Genomic DNA, 16,708 nt, shown 5'->3' on the forward strand with positions numbered 1-16,708 from the left:
GGCGGAAGGGCGGCCGGGGGCCCTCCAGGGTTGACTCCGGGAGCAGCGCGACAGGAGCCAGACAGCGCTTCGTCCTCCCGGGCGAGGCCGGCCGGCGTCCCCGAGGTGGAACAGCAGCAGAACTTCCAAGGTCGCGGAGAGACGCCGGGGAAGGACCTCTTTGCCGTTGGAAGGGCAGGGTCCTCAGGACCCGCGCGGCCCAGGAGAGGGGCGGGACCCGGAGCCAGGGCCGGTGTCCACTCGGGAATCTTCGGCCGACGCTCGGCAATACCCCTCACCTCCGGCCTGGGCCGCGGGTACGGGGCCGATCCGGAAACAGCCGAGCGGATCCGGAAACAGCCGAGAGGACCCGGAAGCGGCCAGCGCCGTCACCAGGGAGTGCGGGAATCCGCCGTTTGCGCTGAGGCGATGGCGGCAGCTGCGCCGGCGGCCGCGAGCGAGGACGGGCGGCTGCTGCGGCCGGGGGCCGGTACGCCGGGGAGCGTTCGTGCACGCGGGGGGCGCTGGAGCCCGAGGCGGAGCCGAGCTCGGCCGCCGGGGGGTGGGGGGAGGAGAGGGGAGGCTGGAGAAAGGGGCGGGGTCACGCCGTCGGGAAAGGGGGCGGGGCCTTGAGCCACCGGCGCAAGGGGAGGGGCCTGGTGGCTCGAGGGGAGGGCCAGTGGCAGGTGAGAGGCGGGGCGCAGTGAGGAAGGGGCGGGGCCATTGTGGAGGTTGCGTTGAAGGGAAGAGGAGATTGGGTGAACCGAGGACCGACTGTAGGCATCGCCAGGCAGAATGAAGTGGGAGAGGCGAGGAAGGGGCGGGGACCAGGTGAGTGGGGCGGGGCCAGGTGAGTGGGGCGGGGCCGGGTTGAAGGTGGCGCTGCAGTACCGAGTTGAAGGACTTGCAGATTTGGTGGGTGGCCCGGAGTGTTGGGGATTCGTGAAGTAATGGGCATAGAGACTAATTCCTGTCCTCCACAGCCATGGACCCCCAGCCCCTTGAAGGTGTAAAGGTTGAGACCGAGTCAGGTGAGCTCAGCCGGCTTCGGGCTGAGCTGGCAGGCGCCCTGGCAGAAATGGAGACCATGAAGGCGGTGGCGGAGGTGAGCGAAAGCACCAAAGCCGAGGCTGTGGCTGCAGTGCAGCGGCAGTGTCAAGAGGAGGTGGCCTCGCTGCAGGCCATCCTGAAAGGTGAGAGGGGCTCTCCCCCAGACTCCCCATCAGCCCATAAGAGGGAGTATCCGCAGGATAAGAAGGAGGACAGATCAGTGGTAGGAGGGTTGCAGGGTGGTCTAGCTCAGGGTATGCCTATGGCCCAGAGCTAGGGCCACCCTTTTCTGATTTGCATAGAGGAACCACACGTGATGGCAGCCACTCTTGTTAGTTATAGCTAAGTTTAGCTCCCTGCTCTGTCTCTTTCCTTGTTCTCTGTCATTTCTCGTCCCTCACTGATGACTGATCAACCTTAAAGATAAGCAAGAAACTTTTCAGTTCCCTGAATGAGTCTTATTTTAGTCTGGGCTCTTGGGTTATAGACTCAGCTTGGGGGCCCAGTCTGTGAATGTGATCCTCCAATTTCCCACCTTCCCCAGGCACCCCTGCCCACCCCTCCCACACACATACATCTTCCTCCCTCCCTCCTCTCTACTTGGGAAGCACCAGCTCTCTTGCTCCCAGGGCCCTGAGATTCTTTTCCTAATTCCTGCTTCATCATTTAGTCAGTGGCAAAAGTCTTTGAAACATATGACAGACCTGTCGCCACCTGCTGTAATGGGGCTCTGTCTGCTTTCTCCTGTTGTCCCAGACTCAGATCTCCCTCAATAATCTGGCCTTGACACTGGTTTCCAGAGTAAACCGCCTAACACTCCCATCCCACCATGCGTTTCTGTATCTGGAGCTGTCTCCTACATTTCCAGGCATCCATACTTATGCAATGTAGTTAGATCTTCATACAATTCATCCTCTTATTGACTTCATGTTCTTTAAAAAAAATTTTTTTTTTTTTTTTGGTACTAGGGATTGAACCCATGGGCACTTTACCATTGAACTACATCCCTAGACCTTTTTATTTTGAGATGAGGTCTTACTAAGTTGCTTAGGGTCTTGCTAAATTGCTATGGCTGGCCTTGAACTTGAGATCCTCCTGTCTCAGCCTCTCAAGTTGCTGGGATTAGGGGCTATGGTTGAGCACTTGCCTCACATGTATAAGGCACTGGGTTCAAGCCTTAGCACCACAAATAAATAAATAAATAAATAAAGATATTGTGTCCATCTACAATTTAAAAAAGTATTTAAAAAAAAAGTTGCTGGGATTACGGGCATGTACCACCATGCCTGGCAGTATTTGTTCTTTTAATAGATTTACTTTTTAAAAGCTTACATACATGTATTAAAGGAAGCTTCTTATCTCTATAAAAAATAAAAAGGTGTGTCTCAAGTAATAACAATAACTTTTATTGAGCACTTATATATGCCAGGCACAAAGCTAAATATTTTATAAGTATTTCATTTTCATAACAAACTATGAGGTAGGAACTATTATCCAACTCCATTTGACAGAGGGAACTCTGAGTCCTAGAGAGTTTAAATAACTTGCCCAAGGTCACACAGCTAGACAGGAGCAGAAGATTTGGCAGGTAATCTGGCAACTGAACCTTTACTCCTAACATTAGTACACATTAAGATAAATAAACGTCTGTGCAGATAGAAAATGTTTTTGTTCTACCTACTGTTGGTGCCACAGACCTGTAGTTAAATTCCAAACCTCTTGGTGTGTCATTCGAGGCCTTGGGAGCCATGCACTGCCCTCCTCCTTCCCAGCATCTCTCCTCAGGAGCCTTCACTTGGGCTTTTCTAACATGCCGCTGTGCCCAGACACATTTGCCACCTTCCGCCTCTGGGCCTCTGCTCCCGCTGGCCCTGTTACCTGGACATAGCTCAGTAGTAGAGCACCCCTGGGTTCAATCCACCCCAAACCAAAAACCCCAAAATATTTGTTGTAGCTGATCCGTATTAATAGGAATAGCCATTGTGTTTTCAGAATCTATTATAGGATCACTTGGACAGTTTGTCTCTGAAGATCAGATTCTTCAAATGCTCCCAGTGATTCTTTATCTGAACAGTGTGCCCCTGTAGAAGTCACAGAGATGGTAATTACTGCTTTAACAGAAATTCTGGCCCATCCTGTTGTCTGCATATACAGTTTCCATCGTGAAGTATCCAAGCATTACTTTGAACTGTATCCAAAACAGCTTGGTGGCCCAGAGAATCACTTGGAAATCCAGTCCTGTTTTGACCATAAAATCAAATATCATCACACTGTGCTCCAGAGCACAAAATAAAGGTTTCTGGTATCTTAGGTCCTACCCATCAACCAGCTGTTGGTTATCTGGAAAGTGTTGGCAACTATTCTGCCTAGTCGTGCCACCCACCCTGATTCACGGGCTGCATGTCATCACCTTCAGTCCCTCCTTCACTCTGAGTATGCCCAGATTAGCTGTCACGATGCCAGCTTCTCTGTCCTGTCACCTCTTGGTGAATTTATGTGGTGCAATTGATTTGGACATATGCTTCCAATATAAACCCAGGCAGTGTGGCGACTGAGCCTTTACTTCTAAAATTAGTCCATGTTAAGAGAAATACTGCAGCCAGGCGCAGTGGCTCCATGCCTCCCAGTGGCATGGGAGGCTGAGGCAGGAGGATCGTGAGTTAAAAGCCAGCCTCAGCAACCCCGAAGTGCTAAGCAATTCAGTGAGATCCTGACTCTAAATAAAATACAAAATAGGCCTGGGGATGGGGTTCAGTGGTCGAGTGCCCCTGAGTTTAAAAAATCTATCTATCTATCAGTCAATACTGCATATATCAGAACCATTTCATGCTAACTAAAATGGTGTTTGACTTTCGGTTTTAGTATAAATGTTAGGGATCATGTCTTTAATCAAATACATCTGAGAGATAGATTGGCCAAGGTCCCTGTCGTGTGCCAGGGAGAGGGCTGAGCACCTTACCCATGTCATCTCACTTGGTCCTGTAACCAGCAGTGGGTCAGCAGCACCCTGTTTTGTTGTTGGGGATGCTAAGGCACACAGAGGCCAAGGCCGGCCCAGCTCTGTGTGCAGAGCCCTGTGATGCCCACTGTGGTGGATGGCCTTCCGGAGGAAGGCAGCACATCGAGAGCGCCACCCTTCCCCCGCAGACTCCATCAGCAGCTATGAAGCCCAGATTGCGTCCCTGAAGCAGGAGCGGCAGCAGCAGCAGCAGGACTCTGAGGAGAAGGAGCGAGAGCTGGGCCACCTGAAGCAGCTGCTGGCCCGGGCCCACCCCCTGGACTCCTTGGAGAAGCAGATGGAAAAGGTTGGGGTCGGGGTGGCCTGTGTCCCCCTGGGCCTCGGGAAGGTGTTGGGTGGGAATCGCTGAGGTGCCGGTCCACAGTCACTGGCACAGGATGCGGAGCGACGACTCTGGGCGGAGCACAGAGCACCGCAGACTGCTGGCCCCTTGGCGCAGTCCTGGCTTGCCCCGTGCTGGTGGGGTGACCAACTTCATTACCTCCAAAGCCAGATCAGCCGTGAAAGGGGAAGGGAACTAACACTTCAGGGAACCTCTCTTGTGCCAGGCGCTGGGTGCTTGGTGCTGGGCAGAGCTGGGTCTCTGGTCTTCGCCCACGTGTGAGGCAGGAGCACCAGGTCCAGTGAGCAGGTAAGGGGGGGCCCAGGGACTCCGTGGTGCTCCCAGCTTTTGCAGATAGAAAGAAGCGGAGTTGGCATCTACCAGTCCAAGCAGTGAGGTCCTGAGTTTTTGTTCTTAACCTCTATGGTACAGAGCCTCCTTTATTATTGTTGTTGTTATCATTAAACAAAAATAGTGAGCCGGGTGTAGCTCCAGCCACTCAGGAGGCTGAGGCTGGAGGATGGCGTGAGCCTAGGAGTTTGAGGCCAGCATGGAGAACCCTGTCTCTTAAAAACAAAAAACTGTATCTATCTGTATATATGTTTAATTTATATGTGTGTATGTTTGTACACACACACACACACACACACACACACACACACACACACACACGGGGCTGGGGATGTAGCTCAGAGGTAGAGCACTTGCTTAGCATGTGCAAAGCCCAGGGTTCAATCTCCAGCACCACGTAATCTCTCTCTCTCACACACACACACACACACACACACACACACACAACTAAAAACAACAATAGGAAGCTCCTATTTTCAAATATTTCATCTTTTAAAGTGAATTTAAACCGCTGCCTCGTTTGATCCACACAGCAGCCCTGTGAGGTACTCACTTAATACCTCATTTCATGCTCGAGGAAGCTGAGGCTTGGGGAGATGGAGGGAACTGCCCAGTTAGAAAGACAAGGGTCAAAACAGGAGCCCAAGAAAGGAAAGCCTCCCTCCACTCCTCAGCTTCCGGCAGAGGCTGCTCCTTGCAGCCAGTGTTTCTCGGGGAACATTTGCAGAGTGATAAGGAGGAGGACCTCGCTCGGTGACAGCCACCTGCTATGGAGGAAGGCAGTCCAGTCTGCAGTCAGGCAGGGGCTAGTTTGGGCAACCCCTGCGTTCAGCCATCACTGTCTGTTGCTTAGGCATCTGCAGAGTATATTCGGGGGCCGCAGATGAGATTGGGGTGTTTGTTCTGACCACACAGGTTTATACTGCCCGTTGCAGCTGTTCCTATAAGAGATTTGGAGGGTTAAATTGAGCTCATGTGGAAAAGTGATTCAAGAGATAGATGGCATGGTAGTGCATACCTGTAACCCCTGAGACTTGGGAGGCTGAGGCAAGAGGATCGCAAATCTGAGGCTAGCCTCAGCAACTTAGCAAGATCCCGTCTCAAGATTAAAACAAAACCAAAAAACTCAAAAAGGCTGGGGATATAGCTTAATGATAGAGCCTGGCATGCACAAGGCCCTGGGTCAATCTTCAGCACTGGACAAAAAAAAAAAAAAAAAAGAAAAACTGGATGAATTGGAAGAGGGTGGTAACAGAAAGGATGACTGGCCAGTTTCTGCCTTGAACACCTGGGTGGATGACAGGGCCATTCTCAGTGACCTGGCACTTGTGGCGGGAGGAACTGCATTGGTGATATGGCCCAGTTTGGGTTGGTTGGTTAGAGAAGCCACGTGACACGTGCAGGGGCTCTTGCTCTGCAAGCTCAGCAGGAACAGAAAAGTATTAATCACCCGTAGGGTTGTGTGGGAGTATGGGAGGGCATATCAGTTAGGTTAGGATGAGGTTTGCCTGCATGCAATTGAAGATCCATTTAGCATTGGCTTAAATAGAAGTTTATTTTTCTTAAAGTCCAGACTGGTGTAGCAGCTCAATAAGTCCTTAGGAAGCCAGGCTCCTCCTCCGTGGCTATTTTGCCATAGAGAGCAAATTGCCTCATGGCCCAAGATGACTCCTTGAGTGCCCGCCATCACATCCACATTTCATCCAGCAAGAAGAAGTACAGAAAGACATATCCTCCTGTTCCTTTAAAGAGTTGCCCTGGAAGTTTACATGTGGCACATCTGCTTACACCACATTAGCTGGAACTGAGTCATAGGATCGTGTTATAGGAAAGCTGAGAAATATAAATATAGATGGTGTGGCAGAAGTTACGCCAAGTGCTCGATTTAAGAAGTTTTAGGGTTAAAAAAAAAAAAGATGTTGGAGAGGAAGTGGGCAAAGGGAGATAGTCAGGACCTTGACCCTTTTACCTCCCTCCTGCCCCGAAGCTCTCAGAGGAACCTTGAACAGAACTGAGGGGCCCAGGGGCTGCCCGGTGCTGTCCTACCCACTCACCTCCTGACGTCCTCCAGGCCCACGAGGACTCAGAGAAGCTGCGAGAGATCGTGCTGCCCATGGAGCAGGAGATCGAGGAGCTCAAGGCAAAGCTTCTGAAGGCGGAGGAGCTGATTCAAGAGATTCAGGTGAGGGGCGGCCGGGGCGTGGGGCCGGGAAGGGGCGCCCAGGAGCCAGCTCCCCAGCCTCTTTCCTGCACCCTTCCCTAGAGACGTCCCCGGCACCCCCCTTCCCTGCACGGCTCCACGGAGTTGCTGTCCCGGAACCCATCTCCGCCCCTGGAGCCCCTGGAGGAGCCGAGCGGCGATGGGGGCCCGGCCGCAGAGGCCTTCGCCCACAACTGTGACGACGGCGCCTCCATCTCCTCTTTCTCCCTTGGCGGAGCCGGCAGCAGCGCCTCCCTGCCCCGCAGCCGCCAGGGCCTGAGCCCCGAGCAGGAGGAGACGGCCTCCCTGGTGTCCACGGGCACCCTGGTCCCTGAGGGCATCTACCTGCCCCCTCCTGGGTACCAGCTGGTCCCAGACAACCAGTGGGAGCAGCTGCAGGCTGAGGTGTGTGGACGGGGTGGACGGGGCGGGTGGCCTGGGGCCACATGCCACCCTGGCCCAGGCCCCGAGCTAGAGCTAGAGTGGGGGACCCCACGAGGAGGGAGACACCGTCCCATAGAGAGCGGGAGTCAGACACCAACACACGTGGACACACAGAGTGGATAAGGTCACGGGGCGAGTCGCCCAGGACACAACTGAAGAGGGCCGTGGGGCAGAAACTGTCAGCGTGGGACCTGAGACCCAGATGGTGGCAAAGCGGCACTTTTCAGGGGCAGGGGCAGGGAGGCTGCGAGTTCTAAGGCCCTAGAAGGCAGGAAGGCCGCCAGGAGAGAGGTCAGGAAGGAGGCAGGGGCTGTCCTTCAGAGCCTGCACTTCAGACAGTCCAGGAGGAAGTGCTGCGGCCGGGCCAGGGAGAGGCCTGTCTGGCTTCCTGCCTGGGGAGCCCCTTGGGCCTGTGTGTAGGGGTGGGCTGTGGGGGGCTGGGGAGCAGCTGGATGACCAGGACTGGTTGGGACTGTGGCTTAGGAGAAGGCAGTGACTGGACCAGGAGATGGCAGCAGAGACAGGAAGAGTGGGTGGGGCTGGAGTCCAGACTGGAGGAAGGGTGGGCGGGGCCTGCCAGGGTGGATGCTGGCTTGTGCAGGGAAGAGTCGTCCCTGAGCATCTGGCTGAAGGGGCCAGGGGATGATGGCACGGAGCCTGCAGGAGAGGGATGGCCTCCCTTGGAGACTGAGACAGGTCTGGGTCTCTGGCAGGGCCGGCAACTGCAGAAGGACTTGGAGAGCGTCAGCCGAGAGCGGGATGAACTGCAGGAGGGCCTGAGAAGGAGCACAGAGGACTGCGCCAAGCAGGTGGGTCCCAGCCTCTGCTGTTGCCCTCAGAGGGCCTCTGGCCACCTGCTGCCCCCCAGGTGGCCCTGACCTCACGGATGCCCTCCTTCCACCCCCAGATGCAGGTGCTCCTGGCCCAGGTCCAGAACTCAGAGCAGCTGCTTCGGACCCTGCAGGGGACCGTGAGCCAGGCCCAGGAGCGGGTGCAGCTGCAGATGGTGAGTGCTGGGGACGTGTGGCAGGAGGAAGCAGGGTCAGGCTAGTTGGGGCACCTGTTCCTCCTCTGGCTGCTCTGGCCTCCCCCAGGCATTGGTGCCAGGTAGGTAAAGGGTTTGGGGGCCCCCCAGCCACAGCCAGCGCTCTTGTGATCTTGAACTAACCTGCGACCTCAGGGCCTCTGCTTCACCCTCTGTGAGGTCGAGATAATGGGGCCTGGATTGTGGATTGTGAGATGGAAAACAAGCCCCGTGATTACCGAGGCCAGAGGAGAGGGAAGGGATCAGATGGCACCAGGTGCCTGGTAGGAAGGCGTGGTAGTGGCCTGGCCCAGGAGGAGGGGTCCTGAGGGGCAACTGATCAGTTAAGCAGATCCTTCCTGCCTAGAGTGCCAGCTCCCTGCAGCTAGACATTCTGATTTTTCAAGAGAAGCCAGAAACCCCCATACCTGGGCATCAGCTCCCAATTGTCAAAGTTGGCAGTGACTTGAGGGTTTTAGAAACCTTGTGGACCAAGTAAGGCCCAGCATGGAGTGCAGCTGCCCACCTGTGCTCCAGGTCAACAGGAGGTGTCTAGAGCCTGGAGCCAAAGCCAAGCAGTAAGGGGGCGTCTTCCTGCCTCAGCACATCAGGAGCCAGCCTGCCCTCCTCACTGCCACGTTTGTCCCCAGGCAGAACTAGCCACCTCTCACAAGTGCCTGCACCATGAGGTAAAGCGGCTGAATGAGGAAAACCAGGGGCTCCGGGCTGAGCATTTGCCCTCTTCAGTCCCCCAGAGCCTGGAGCAGCTTGAGGGCGAGGACGAGTCACTGCCCAGCTCCGCGCAGGTGAGCAGGGCGTGGGCACAAAGAGCCCTGGGCAACCTGTGGGCCCTTCCTTTCCAGGCAGAGCAGAGCATCTGGGGATCCGGGGACAGACCCTGGCAGCTGTTTTGGCTGCTTTGCCTTGGCCAACCCACTTGACCTCTTTAAGGCTCCGTTTCCTCATCTGAGAAATGGGACCATAGTGTCTTCCCAGCATTGGCATGAAGAAGAGTTAACAATTCCTGACACCCAGGAGGCAACGATTTGGTTTGTTTCCTGTTTTTGAGAGACCTGAGATCCTTAAACTGAATTCATCATGATCTTTGGTTCATAAGCCGTCATCATTGATCTGTGTATGGCCTTTGTTGATGTAATTTATGAATAATGTAATTTATTCAAAATGCAAAGATCCCTGGGACCTGTCCCTACCCCGCGGTTACGGCGCACATCCACTTCTGCGGTGCCCGTTTTCCTGGATCCTGTTTCATCCTCTCGTTCTTTTTTGATTTACTTTTCAGTCCATAAATAATGGAGGGCTGGACTCTGTTGCTTGGGGGCTTGACCCAGGGGTCTCTTGGTCGTCTGGAACTCCGGCCCCGCCCCATTTCTGAGTCCCTGCGCTGTGCGGCGGGCGGGTGCGGTGCCTTCATTTCCACCACGAATGTGGGGTGTTATGCGCCCTCCCGCCTGGCATTTGGGTTCTTTTCTGCTGGGGCAGTTTCCTTCCTTCCGCTTCCTCCCCGCTATCCCCCTCTGGCCAGCGGCCCCGCCGGCCCCTGTCCTGCTCTTCTGCCCGGTGCCCAGCGGGCCACTCGCGTCCCTTCCAGGAGCTGCAGCAGCTGCTGCACCGCACGCGGCAGGAGGCGCGCGCCCGACTGCAGGCCCGGGAGCACGAGGCCGAGCGCCTGCGGATTGAGATCGTTACTCTGCGGGAGGCTCTGGAGGAGACGACGGCGGCCAGGGCCAGCCTGGAGGGGCAGCTGCGGGTGCAGCGGGAGGAGACAGGTGAGGGCCCAGCCAGCTCCCCTGCCGCCAGGCCCCTGACCTCCCGCGGGGCCACCTGGGCAGAGGAGGGGAGACATGGGAGGACAAGCCTCCACCAACATCTCTCTCTCTCTCTCTCTCTCCCCCTCCCTTCCCCCCACCCCCAGAGGTGTTAGAGGGTAAGTATGGGAGGCGCCCTGGCCCTGGGCTGGCGGGTGGGGAAGGAACCAGTGGGGGCCTGACTTGCAGCCTCCTTGCGCCTGACTTCCCAGCCTCCCTGTGTAGCCTGAAGACAGAGATGGACCGGATCCAGCAGGAACAGAGCCAGGTGAGGCAGAGCCCAGGGAGCAGACCAGGGTGTGAGGGACAGCACTGTGCAGAGAAGACCTAGCAGGCCCCTCCTGTCCTCTGTCTCCTTCAGGCCCAGCGCCAGGAAGGCCTCCTGCAACAGCCAGGCTCTGGCCGGACAGAAGAGGTCAGAGTCAGCTGGTGTGGAAGGGGTGACTGTGTGGGGTCATCTCAGTACTTGACCACACCCCCTCTTGGCTGGCCCAAGGCTGAGCCAGGCCCCAACTCAGCGTCTTGTCCCCACAGGCCCAGCTCACAGACCTCCTCTCAGAGCAGAGGGCCAAGGTGCTGCGGCTGCAGGCTGAGCTGGAGACCAGTGAACAGGTGCAGAGGGACTTCGTGCGACTGTCCCAGGCCCTGCAGGTATGTCCCCCCCCCAGTACTGGTGTGGTTTTCAGTGACTTGCCCTGTGTCTTGTGAGGACAGTCCCTCAGTTGGGGGAGTCCCGGTCCTCCTCCCAGGGCTGGCATGGTACGTAGCCCTGAATTATTGCCCCCAAAGCTGAAGCTCTTTGGGTATATTTTGTGTCGGTCACAGGATGCCCTTAGCACAGGCTTGGTGGCACGGAGGGTCTGTGGCAGGTTGAGCTTCCTCGAGCTGTCCTAGGACCCATTCTTTCCCTTTCCCCTGGTGGCAGCGGGGGCTTGGGGGGGTGGGGTGCCCCTAGGTGCACTGGTCCTGGGCCCTGCCACTGGGGGTTAGCAGGTGGGATGGGAGCTGTGTTTCCCTACCAGGGACTTCTGCGTCCCTTGCTTGATTCCCCAGGTGCGCCTAGAGCGGATCCGCCAGGCTGGGACTCTGGAGCAGGTGCGCTGCATCCTGGATGAGGGGTCCCTCAAGGATGTGAGGGACATCAAGGACACCTGAGGGGCCCTGCGAGAACCCATCGATCCCCGCTTCCACCCCCCCTGGGGAAGACTGCCTTCCTCCAGTCCAGACCCTGAGGCCTGGGCTTGGGGTGTTAGGACGGAGCTCTCACCCTCTCCAAGCTTGGGATTGGGGTGCCGGGGCCACCACTGCCCAGCGCCTCCTCCCAGAGTGGTTGGGCCTTCTGCTCTCAGGGATGACACCGCCCCCTCCTGGAACCAAAGGGCAGGCTGAACCCTGCGGCTCTCTGGCTGCTATGCTGCCTCCAGCGCCCCCGCTGGCCAACAGCCACGCTGGCACAATTGTCCCCGTCGTCCCCGTCCGTCCGGAGGCACAGCCCAGCTGTGTGGTGGCTGGCAGACTCTGTCAGCATCAGTGGGTCCCTCATGCACACCCTGAGACAGGCAGCTGCTTTCTGGACGCATGACACTAAGACGCTTGTCCCTGGGGCCTGACGCAGGCCTCGAGACATGCACGGAGGCGAGGCCAGAATTTTCTGTCATTTATTTTCAATAAATAAGCAGCTCAGCTCAGTCGGTCGCCTTGTCCCTGCAAGCCCCACGGGGTTGGGAGGGGAGGATGTCCAGGGTGGGGAGGGAGGACAGGTTGCGGGGGAGGGGACGTTGTGTTTATAAACAGAAACATGTCGGGGCGGGAGGAGTTGATGCCACAGCCCTGGTGAAGATCAGGGAGGAAGGGGCAGTGGAGGGTCACTTCCTTCTCTCATCTTCTGGATCTGGAAGGAGAAGGGGAGGGATGGAGCAGGTGGGGTGGGGAGAGGGGTCCCTCCCAGTGCTCGTCTGCTGGCGCACAGCCTGGAGGTCACCGCGGCCCCTTTCCTCCCTGCACTTACCTGTGTCCCCAGCTCCCGACCCTCCCACCCGCAGCCCCAGCAGCAGAGGCAGCCAGCGCCACGCAGCGCAGCCCAGCGGACAGTGGTGCCCGGAGGCTGGGCACCGCCAGGGTGCCCGGGCCCTGGCAGCGGTGCTGGGGCCGCCGCAAGGGCAGAGACCAGCCGTGTGGAAGCGCGGCAGTGGCAGCAGTGGCAGTGGCTCCAGGTGGAGCTGCGAGCGCAAGTGACCTGGGATGCGCGGGCGGCTAGGGGCAGGCGGCGGGGCGCAGCAGCTGGCGCGAGGGCAGGGAGGGAGGGTGATACCTGTGACACGGGTTCAAAGACATGGAGGAGGGGGACGGTTATCCTATGGCCAAGAGGACAGAGAGAGCTGGTGTCAAGGAGGGAGGTGGCCTGCGGGCCAAGAGGGCTGAGCAGGCTGGGGGCCGCCCAGGAGAGTGACCCTGCCTGGAGCAGCTGGAGCAGAGAAGGGGCCTGGGCGCCCCTGCCTGGGGACACTGGTCCTACCAGGGCCACAGAGAACTTACCACCTGCAAAGGAAGAGGCGGGGCGGGCGCAGAGGGCAGGGGGTGACCTCAGGGCCTGGGGCTCCGGGGGTCAGAGGAGGGGCGCTCCTTACCCTCTAGGTAGTTCCGAGCAATGAACTTGAGGATTTCGTCCAGCCCGATGACTGGAAGGGAGATCTTGAGGACCATGAGCCACTGGGTGAAGTCCAGGGCCCGCAGCTTGAAGATCATCTGGTGGTGGGGACGGCAGCCGTGAGGAAAGCAAGTGTCCTCTTGGGAGGGAGGTGGAGAGGGAGCAGGGGGCTGGGCACCATCTCAGCCAGTCCCACCTTCCCCTCGTCAGCACCTCTAGTGCAAGTAGCCACAGGCCCTGTGTGGGCTCCCCGGGGCTGGGGGACAGGTGGCAGAAGGGGGCTCACCGGCAGAGGGTCAACATAGAGGATGAGGAAGTGGAGGGACATGGACAGGCAGATGGAGCCCAGCAGCCAGATGTTCACCCAGGGCGGCATCCGCAGCAGGGACTGATTCTCAGACAGGCTGCAGCGAGGGCCGAGCGGAGCCACAGAGGGGGACACAGAGAGAGACTGTGAGGAGAGGAGGGCAGGGGGTGGAGGCCCAGGCGCTGGCCCCACATGGCACTGGGGCGGGCAGGAGGCCCTACCTGTTGAGAGCGTTGCACATCTCGATGGTGACCAGCACGGACAAGGCCATGGTCATGGGCTCAGGGGCCTCAAAGACCTCACAGTCAACGCCATCAAAGTCAGAGTTGTGCTCCGTGCACTGCATGAAGTGGGTCTGCAGAGGAGGGGACAGGAGCCTGAGGTCCCATGGAGGCCTCTACACCACCCTCCTAGGGCCCAGCTCTCTGTCCCCTCTTACCAGCTGGTTGTAGGTGACATGAGGCCCGTCGTCTGCATACAGGAACCACCAGGCAGCGGCTCCCACAGTGGCTGCACCCACGTAGCCTGTGTGGGAAGATGGGGAGGGGTCAGGGCCAGGAGGTGGCCAGCGCGGGAGGGCCTTCCTGACTGGTAACAGCTGGGTGAGAGAGAGGACGACTGGGGTGCTGCACTGGGGCAGCTGGTGTCCTGAGCAGGGGGTCAGTCCCTAGGGCTGGGAAGGACGGTGGGGGTCCCATCCTGCTTACCTCCGATGGCCATGTAGCGGAAGAAGAGCCACCCGCTGATGAGGGGCTCCTTGGGGCTCCGGGGGGGCCGGTCCATGATGTCCAGGTCTGGGGGGTTGAAGCCCAGGGCCGTGGCCGGGAGCCCGTCGGTCACTAGGTTCACCCACAGCAGCTGCACAGGGATCAGGGCCTCAGGCAGCCCCAGGGCGGCCGTCAGGAAGATGCTGCCAGAAGGAGGTGGTCACACACCTGTCTAGGCCCCACCACCCGCCCACCCGTCCACCCGCCGGGCCCTGGCGCTCACCAGACCACCTCGCCCACGTTGGAGGAGATGAGGTAGCGGATGAACTGCTTCATGTTGTTGTAGATGGCGCGGCCCTCCTCCACGGCCGCCACAATGGTGGAGAAGTTGTCGTCGGCCAGCACCATCTCAGAGGCCGTCTTGGCCACCGCCGTGCCAGAGCCCATGGCGATGCCGATCTCGGCCTTCTTCAGGGCAGGGGCGTCATTGACGCCGTCCCCTGTCTGAGGGAAGAAAGAGGGGGCTCAGAGCCCCTTCCACACCCCTCCTTGAGGTTCTTCCCCCAGAGCCTGGACCCCCTCCTCTGTCCCTGTCATCAGGGCCCCCCCCCCGCCCATGCGCCGGACTCCGGGGACACTCAGGGCCCTCACCATGGCTGTGATCTCGTCGTAGGACTGCAGGTACTCCACGATCTTGGACTTGTGGGAGGGCTCCACGCGGGCGAAGCAGCAGGCGCGACGGCAGGCTTCCCGCTGCTCAGCCAGGGGCAGGTCGTCGAACTCGCGCCCCGTGTAGGCACGGTCCGTCACCTGCTCGCTCTCCGAGAAGATGCCGATCCGTCGGCAGATGGCAATGGCCGTGCCCTTGTTGTCTCCGGTGATCATGATCACACGGATCCCGGCATCGCGGCACAGCTGGATGGAGCCTGTGACCTCCTTGCGGGGCGGGTCCAACATGCCCACCACCCCAACGAACGTCAGGTCCGTCTGGGAAAGAGTGGACGGCGGTCAGGGAGGGACTCGGACACGAGCCAGGAGGGGGTAGATTTGAGGAGGTCCTGGTGTTGGACCTCAGCAGGGGCAAGAAACGTTTCTCATTCCTACATGTCCCTGCAGGTCCTCGCAGTGCCAGGCCAGCCACAGTGCCCTTCACAGAATACATGCTAGAGGTAAGAGCAGGTGGCTTCTGCTATCAGCAGGGCCACCTCTTGACCCACAACTTCGAGCACATCCCTGTGACCTGCCAGGCCACAATCTCCCTCTGAGAAACGAAGGCAGTGGGCTTTTGGTGCCATTCAGAGTCCATGACCAATCTGGGGCCTACACCAGAATGCCCATGCCCACCTGGAGACATCCTGGTTATGCAAGGCACATGAGCGAGCCCCTCCGTGCAGTGACACTGATTTCCCTTATGGGGCGAGGACCTCCCTCCCCTGGTCGCAGACCATCCACTGGTCACACTTAACGTAGCCCAGGAGGCTGGGGAGCAGCTCAGCCACGGTATGTTCTCAGCATGTGTCAGGCCCCCGGTTCCATCCCCAGCACCACAGGTCAATAAAATAAAGCAGCACTGGACTGGATGATTGCTAGGGCTCTTTTGAAGACTAGTGTCTTGTGATTCTGTGACCCATACAGAGCTACTGGTTTGAGATGAGAGGGTGCCGGGCAGTGGGAAATCAGCCTCTTGGTGACGTCCAGGACAATGGAGCCTTCCCCCACTCACCTCATACTCCATGAACCTGGAAGAATCATCTAGGATCATCTCCTCTTTCTTGGGAGGGGTATCCCGGGTGGCCAGGGCCAGGCAGCGCAGGGTGTCCCGGCCAGTACCCCACTCCTTGATGACCGACATGATCTTCTCCTTCACTGGGCCAGTCAGCGGCACCCGGGTGGTGCCAACTCGCACATAGTTACAGCGGTCGATGACGCCCTCAGGGGCACCCTAGGAGACCAGAACAGCGTTCAGAGATCACTGCCTGCCCGCCAGGACACAGTGAGAGGGGATGGGCACAGGAGAGGGGGCAGGATTAGGAAGAAGAGGAGTGGGAATACATTCCAATGTCTGACCTTGACAAACATCTTGTTGCCCACAGCAGCCCGGGAAGACTTGGCTGGCGAGCAGTAGACAGACATGGACTTTCTGTCCCGGGAGAACTCCAGGGTGAATTCCTTCTTCATCAGCTGGCGGATCACCTGGGAAAGAGGAGACCAGGCCCCTTAACACAATTAAAAAGGATTTGGAGGTCATAGTGGACCCCCCAGACTAATGCTAAGGCTGATACCTGAAGTACAAATGGAAAGAATTCCAAGGGTAATGCTGCCACAGTGTTACAGTGACTGGTTTAAAGCACAGCAGAAACAAGATGGCCTTGTGGGGTAGGGTCCAACAGGACTCTGAGAGGTGACAGAGATCGGCAGTCCGCACTGTTCAAGCAGGTGAACCATGGCCACTGAGCACTGGGAATGAGGTCAATGTGACTGAAAAACTGCATTTTCCTCTTTGTTTAATTTAAATTAATTCAAATGTAAATAATTGCATGTATTGTTGGTTAGGCCTCATACCTGGCATGCAGAAAAAAGCACTCCTCAAAAATGAGTGAAAGTGGGCTGGGATTGTGGCTCAGTGGTAGAGCGCTCGCCTAGCATGTGCGAGGCCCTGGGTTCGATCCTCAGCACCACATAAAAATAAATAAGCAAAATAAAGGTTTTGTGTCCAGCTACAACTAAAAAATAAATATTTAATTAAAAAAAAGAATGAAAGCCTTTTTTTCACCAAATACACATGGCTACCTCTGCAAAAATAAAAGTCAAAATAACAAAAAATTAAGTAAA

The 16,708-nt window shown here is 57.5% G+C and overlaps 2 protein-coding genes across 5 annotated transcripts in view; one reads left to right on the top strand and one right to left on the bottom strand.

Moving 5' to 3' along the window:
* Positions 1 to 12,115, top strand: RABEP2 (rabaptin, RAB GTPase binding effector protein 2). 3 transcript variants are annotated; one of them, XM_081299208.1, is made up of 13 exons: positions 1 to 469; positions 963 to 1,172; positions 4,177 to 4,334; positions 6,793 to 6,903; positions 6,985 to 7,326; positions 8,079 to 8,174; positions 8,273 to 8,371; positions 9,040 to 9,195; positions 9,999 to 10,176; positions 10,428 to 10,483; positions 10,577 to 10,630; positions 10,750 to 10,866; positions 11,269 to 12,115. In XM_081299208.1, the coding sequence occupies exons 1-13, from the start codon at positions 409 to 411 to the stop codon at positions 11,368 to 11,370; spliced, it is 1,740 nt and encodes a 579-aa protein (XP_081155334.1). In that variant the 5' UTR covers positions 1 to 408; the 3' UTR covers positions 11,371 to 12,115. The 3 variants fall into 3 exon arrangements, 2 of the variants coding, with proteins under 2 accessions (XP_081155334.1, XP_081155335.1); XR_014022658.1 differs by lacking the exon at positions 11,269 to 12,115 and having other exon boundaries at positions 278 to 469; positions 9,999 to 10,334; positions 10,750 to 10,776; XM_081299209.1 differs by lacking the exon at positions 10,577 to 10,630 and having other exon boundaries at positions 278 to 469; positions 10,428 to 10,512; positions 10,722 to 10,866.
* ATP2A1 (ATPase sarcoplasmic/endoplasmic reticulum Ca2+ transporting 1) overlaps positions 11,858 to 16,708 on the bottom strand; it is a 17,709-nt gene continuing 12,858 nt past the window's right edge. Inside the window, exons 13-23 of one of the 2 annotated variants that reach the window (XM_081299198.1) lie at positions 15,944 to 16,069; positions 15,600 to 15,818; positions 14,528 to 14,863; positions 14,160 to 14,380; positions 13,877 to 14,079; positions 13,609 to 13,694; positions 13,391 to 13,524; positions 13,149 to 13,266; positions 12,843 to 12,960; positions 12,527 to 12,569; positions 11,858 to 12,106 (exon numbers count right to left, since the gene is read on the bottom strand). In XM_081299198.1, the coding sequence (XP_081155324.1) occupies positions 12,565 to 12,569; positions 12,843 to 12,960; positions 13,149 to 13,266; positions 13,391 to 13,524; positions 13,609 to 13,694; positions 13,877 to 14,079; positions 14,160 to 14,380; positions 14,528 to 14,863; positions 15,600 to 15,818; positions 15,944 to 16,069 (1,566 nt within the window). In that variant the 3' untranslated portion in view covers positions 11,858 to 12,106; positions 12,527 to 12,564. The remainder of the gene's footprint in view (positions 12,107 to 12,526; positions 12,570 to 12,842; positions 12,961 to 13,148; positions 13,267 to 13,390; positions 13,525 to 13,608; positions 13,695 to 13,876; positions 14,080 to 14,159; positions 14,381 to 14,527; positions 14,864 to 15,599; positions 15,819 to 15,943; positions 16,070 to 16,708) is intronic. The other variant, XM_081299197.1, reaches the window with a different exon arrangement.

Source organism: Spermophilus citellus (assembly GCF_964194105.1).
Source record: "Spermophilus citellus genome assembly, chromosome: 6".
In the NCBI taxonomy this organism is placed as follows: Eukaryota; Metazoa; Chordata; class Mammalia; order Rodentia; family Sciuridae; genus Spermophilus; species Spermophilus citellus.

Bases quoted from the DNA above. Each gene is read 5' to 3' on its own strand.
- RABEP2 (XM_081299209.1), top strand. From the start codon at position 409: ATGGCGGCAGCTGCGCCGGCGGCCGCGAGCGAGGACGGGCGGCTGCTG. The intron at 470-962 runs GTACGCCGGGGA...TGTCCTCCACAG, and splicing joins GCTGCTGCGGCCGGGGGCCG to CCATGGACCCCCAGCCCCTT. The intron at 1,173-4,176 runs GTGAGAGGGGCT...CTTCCCCCGCAG, and splicing joins GCTGCAGGCCATCCTGAAAG to ACTCCATCAGCAGCTATGAA.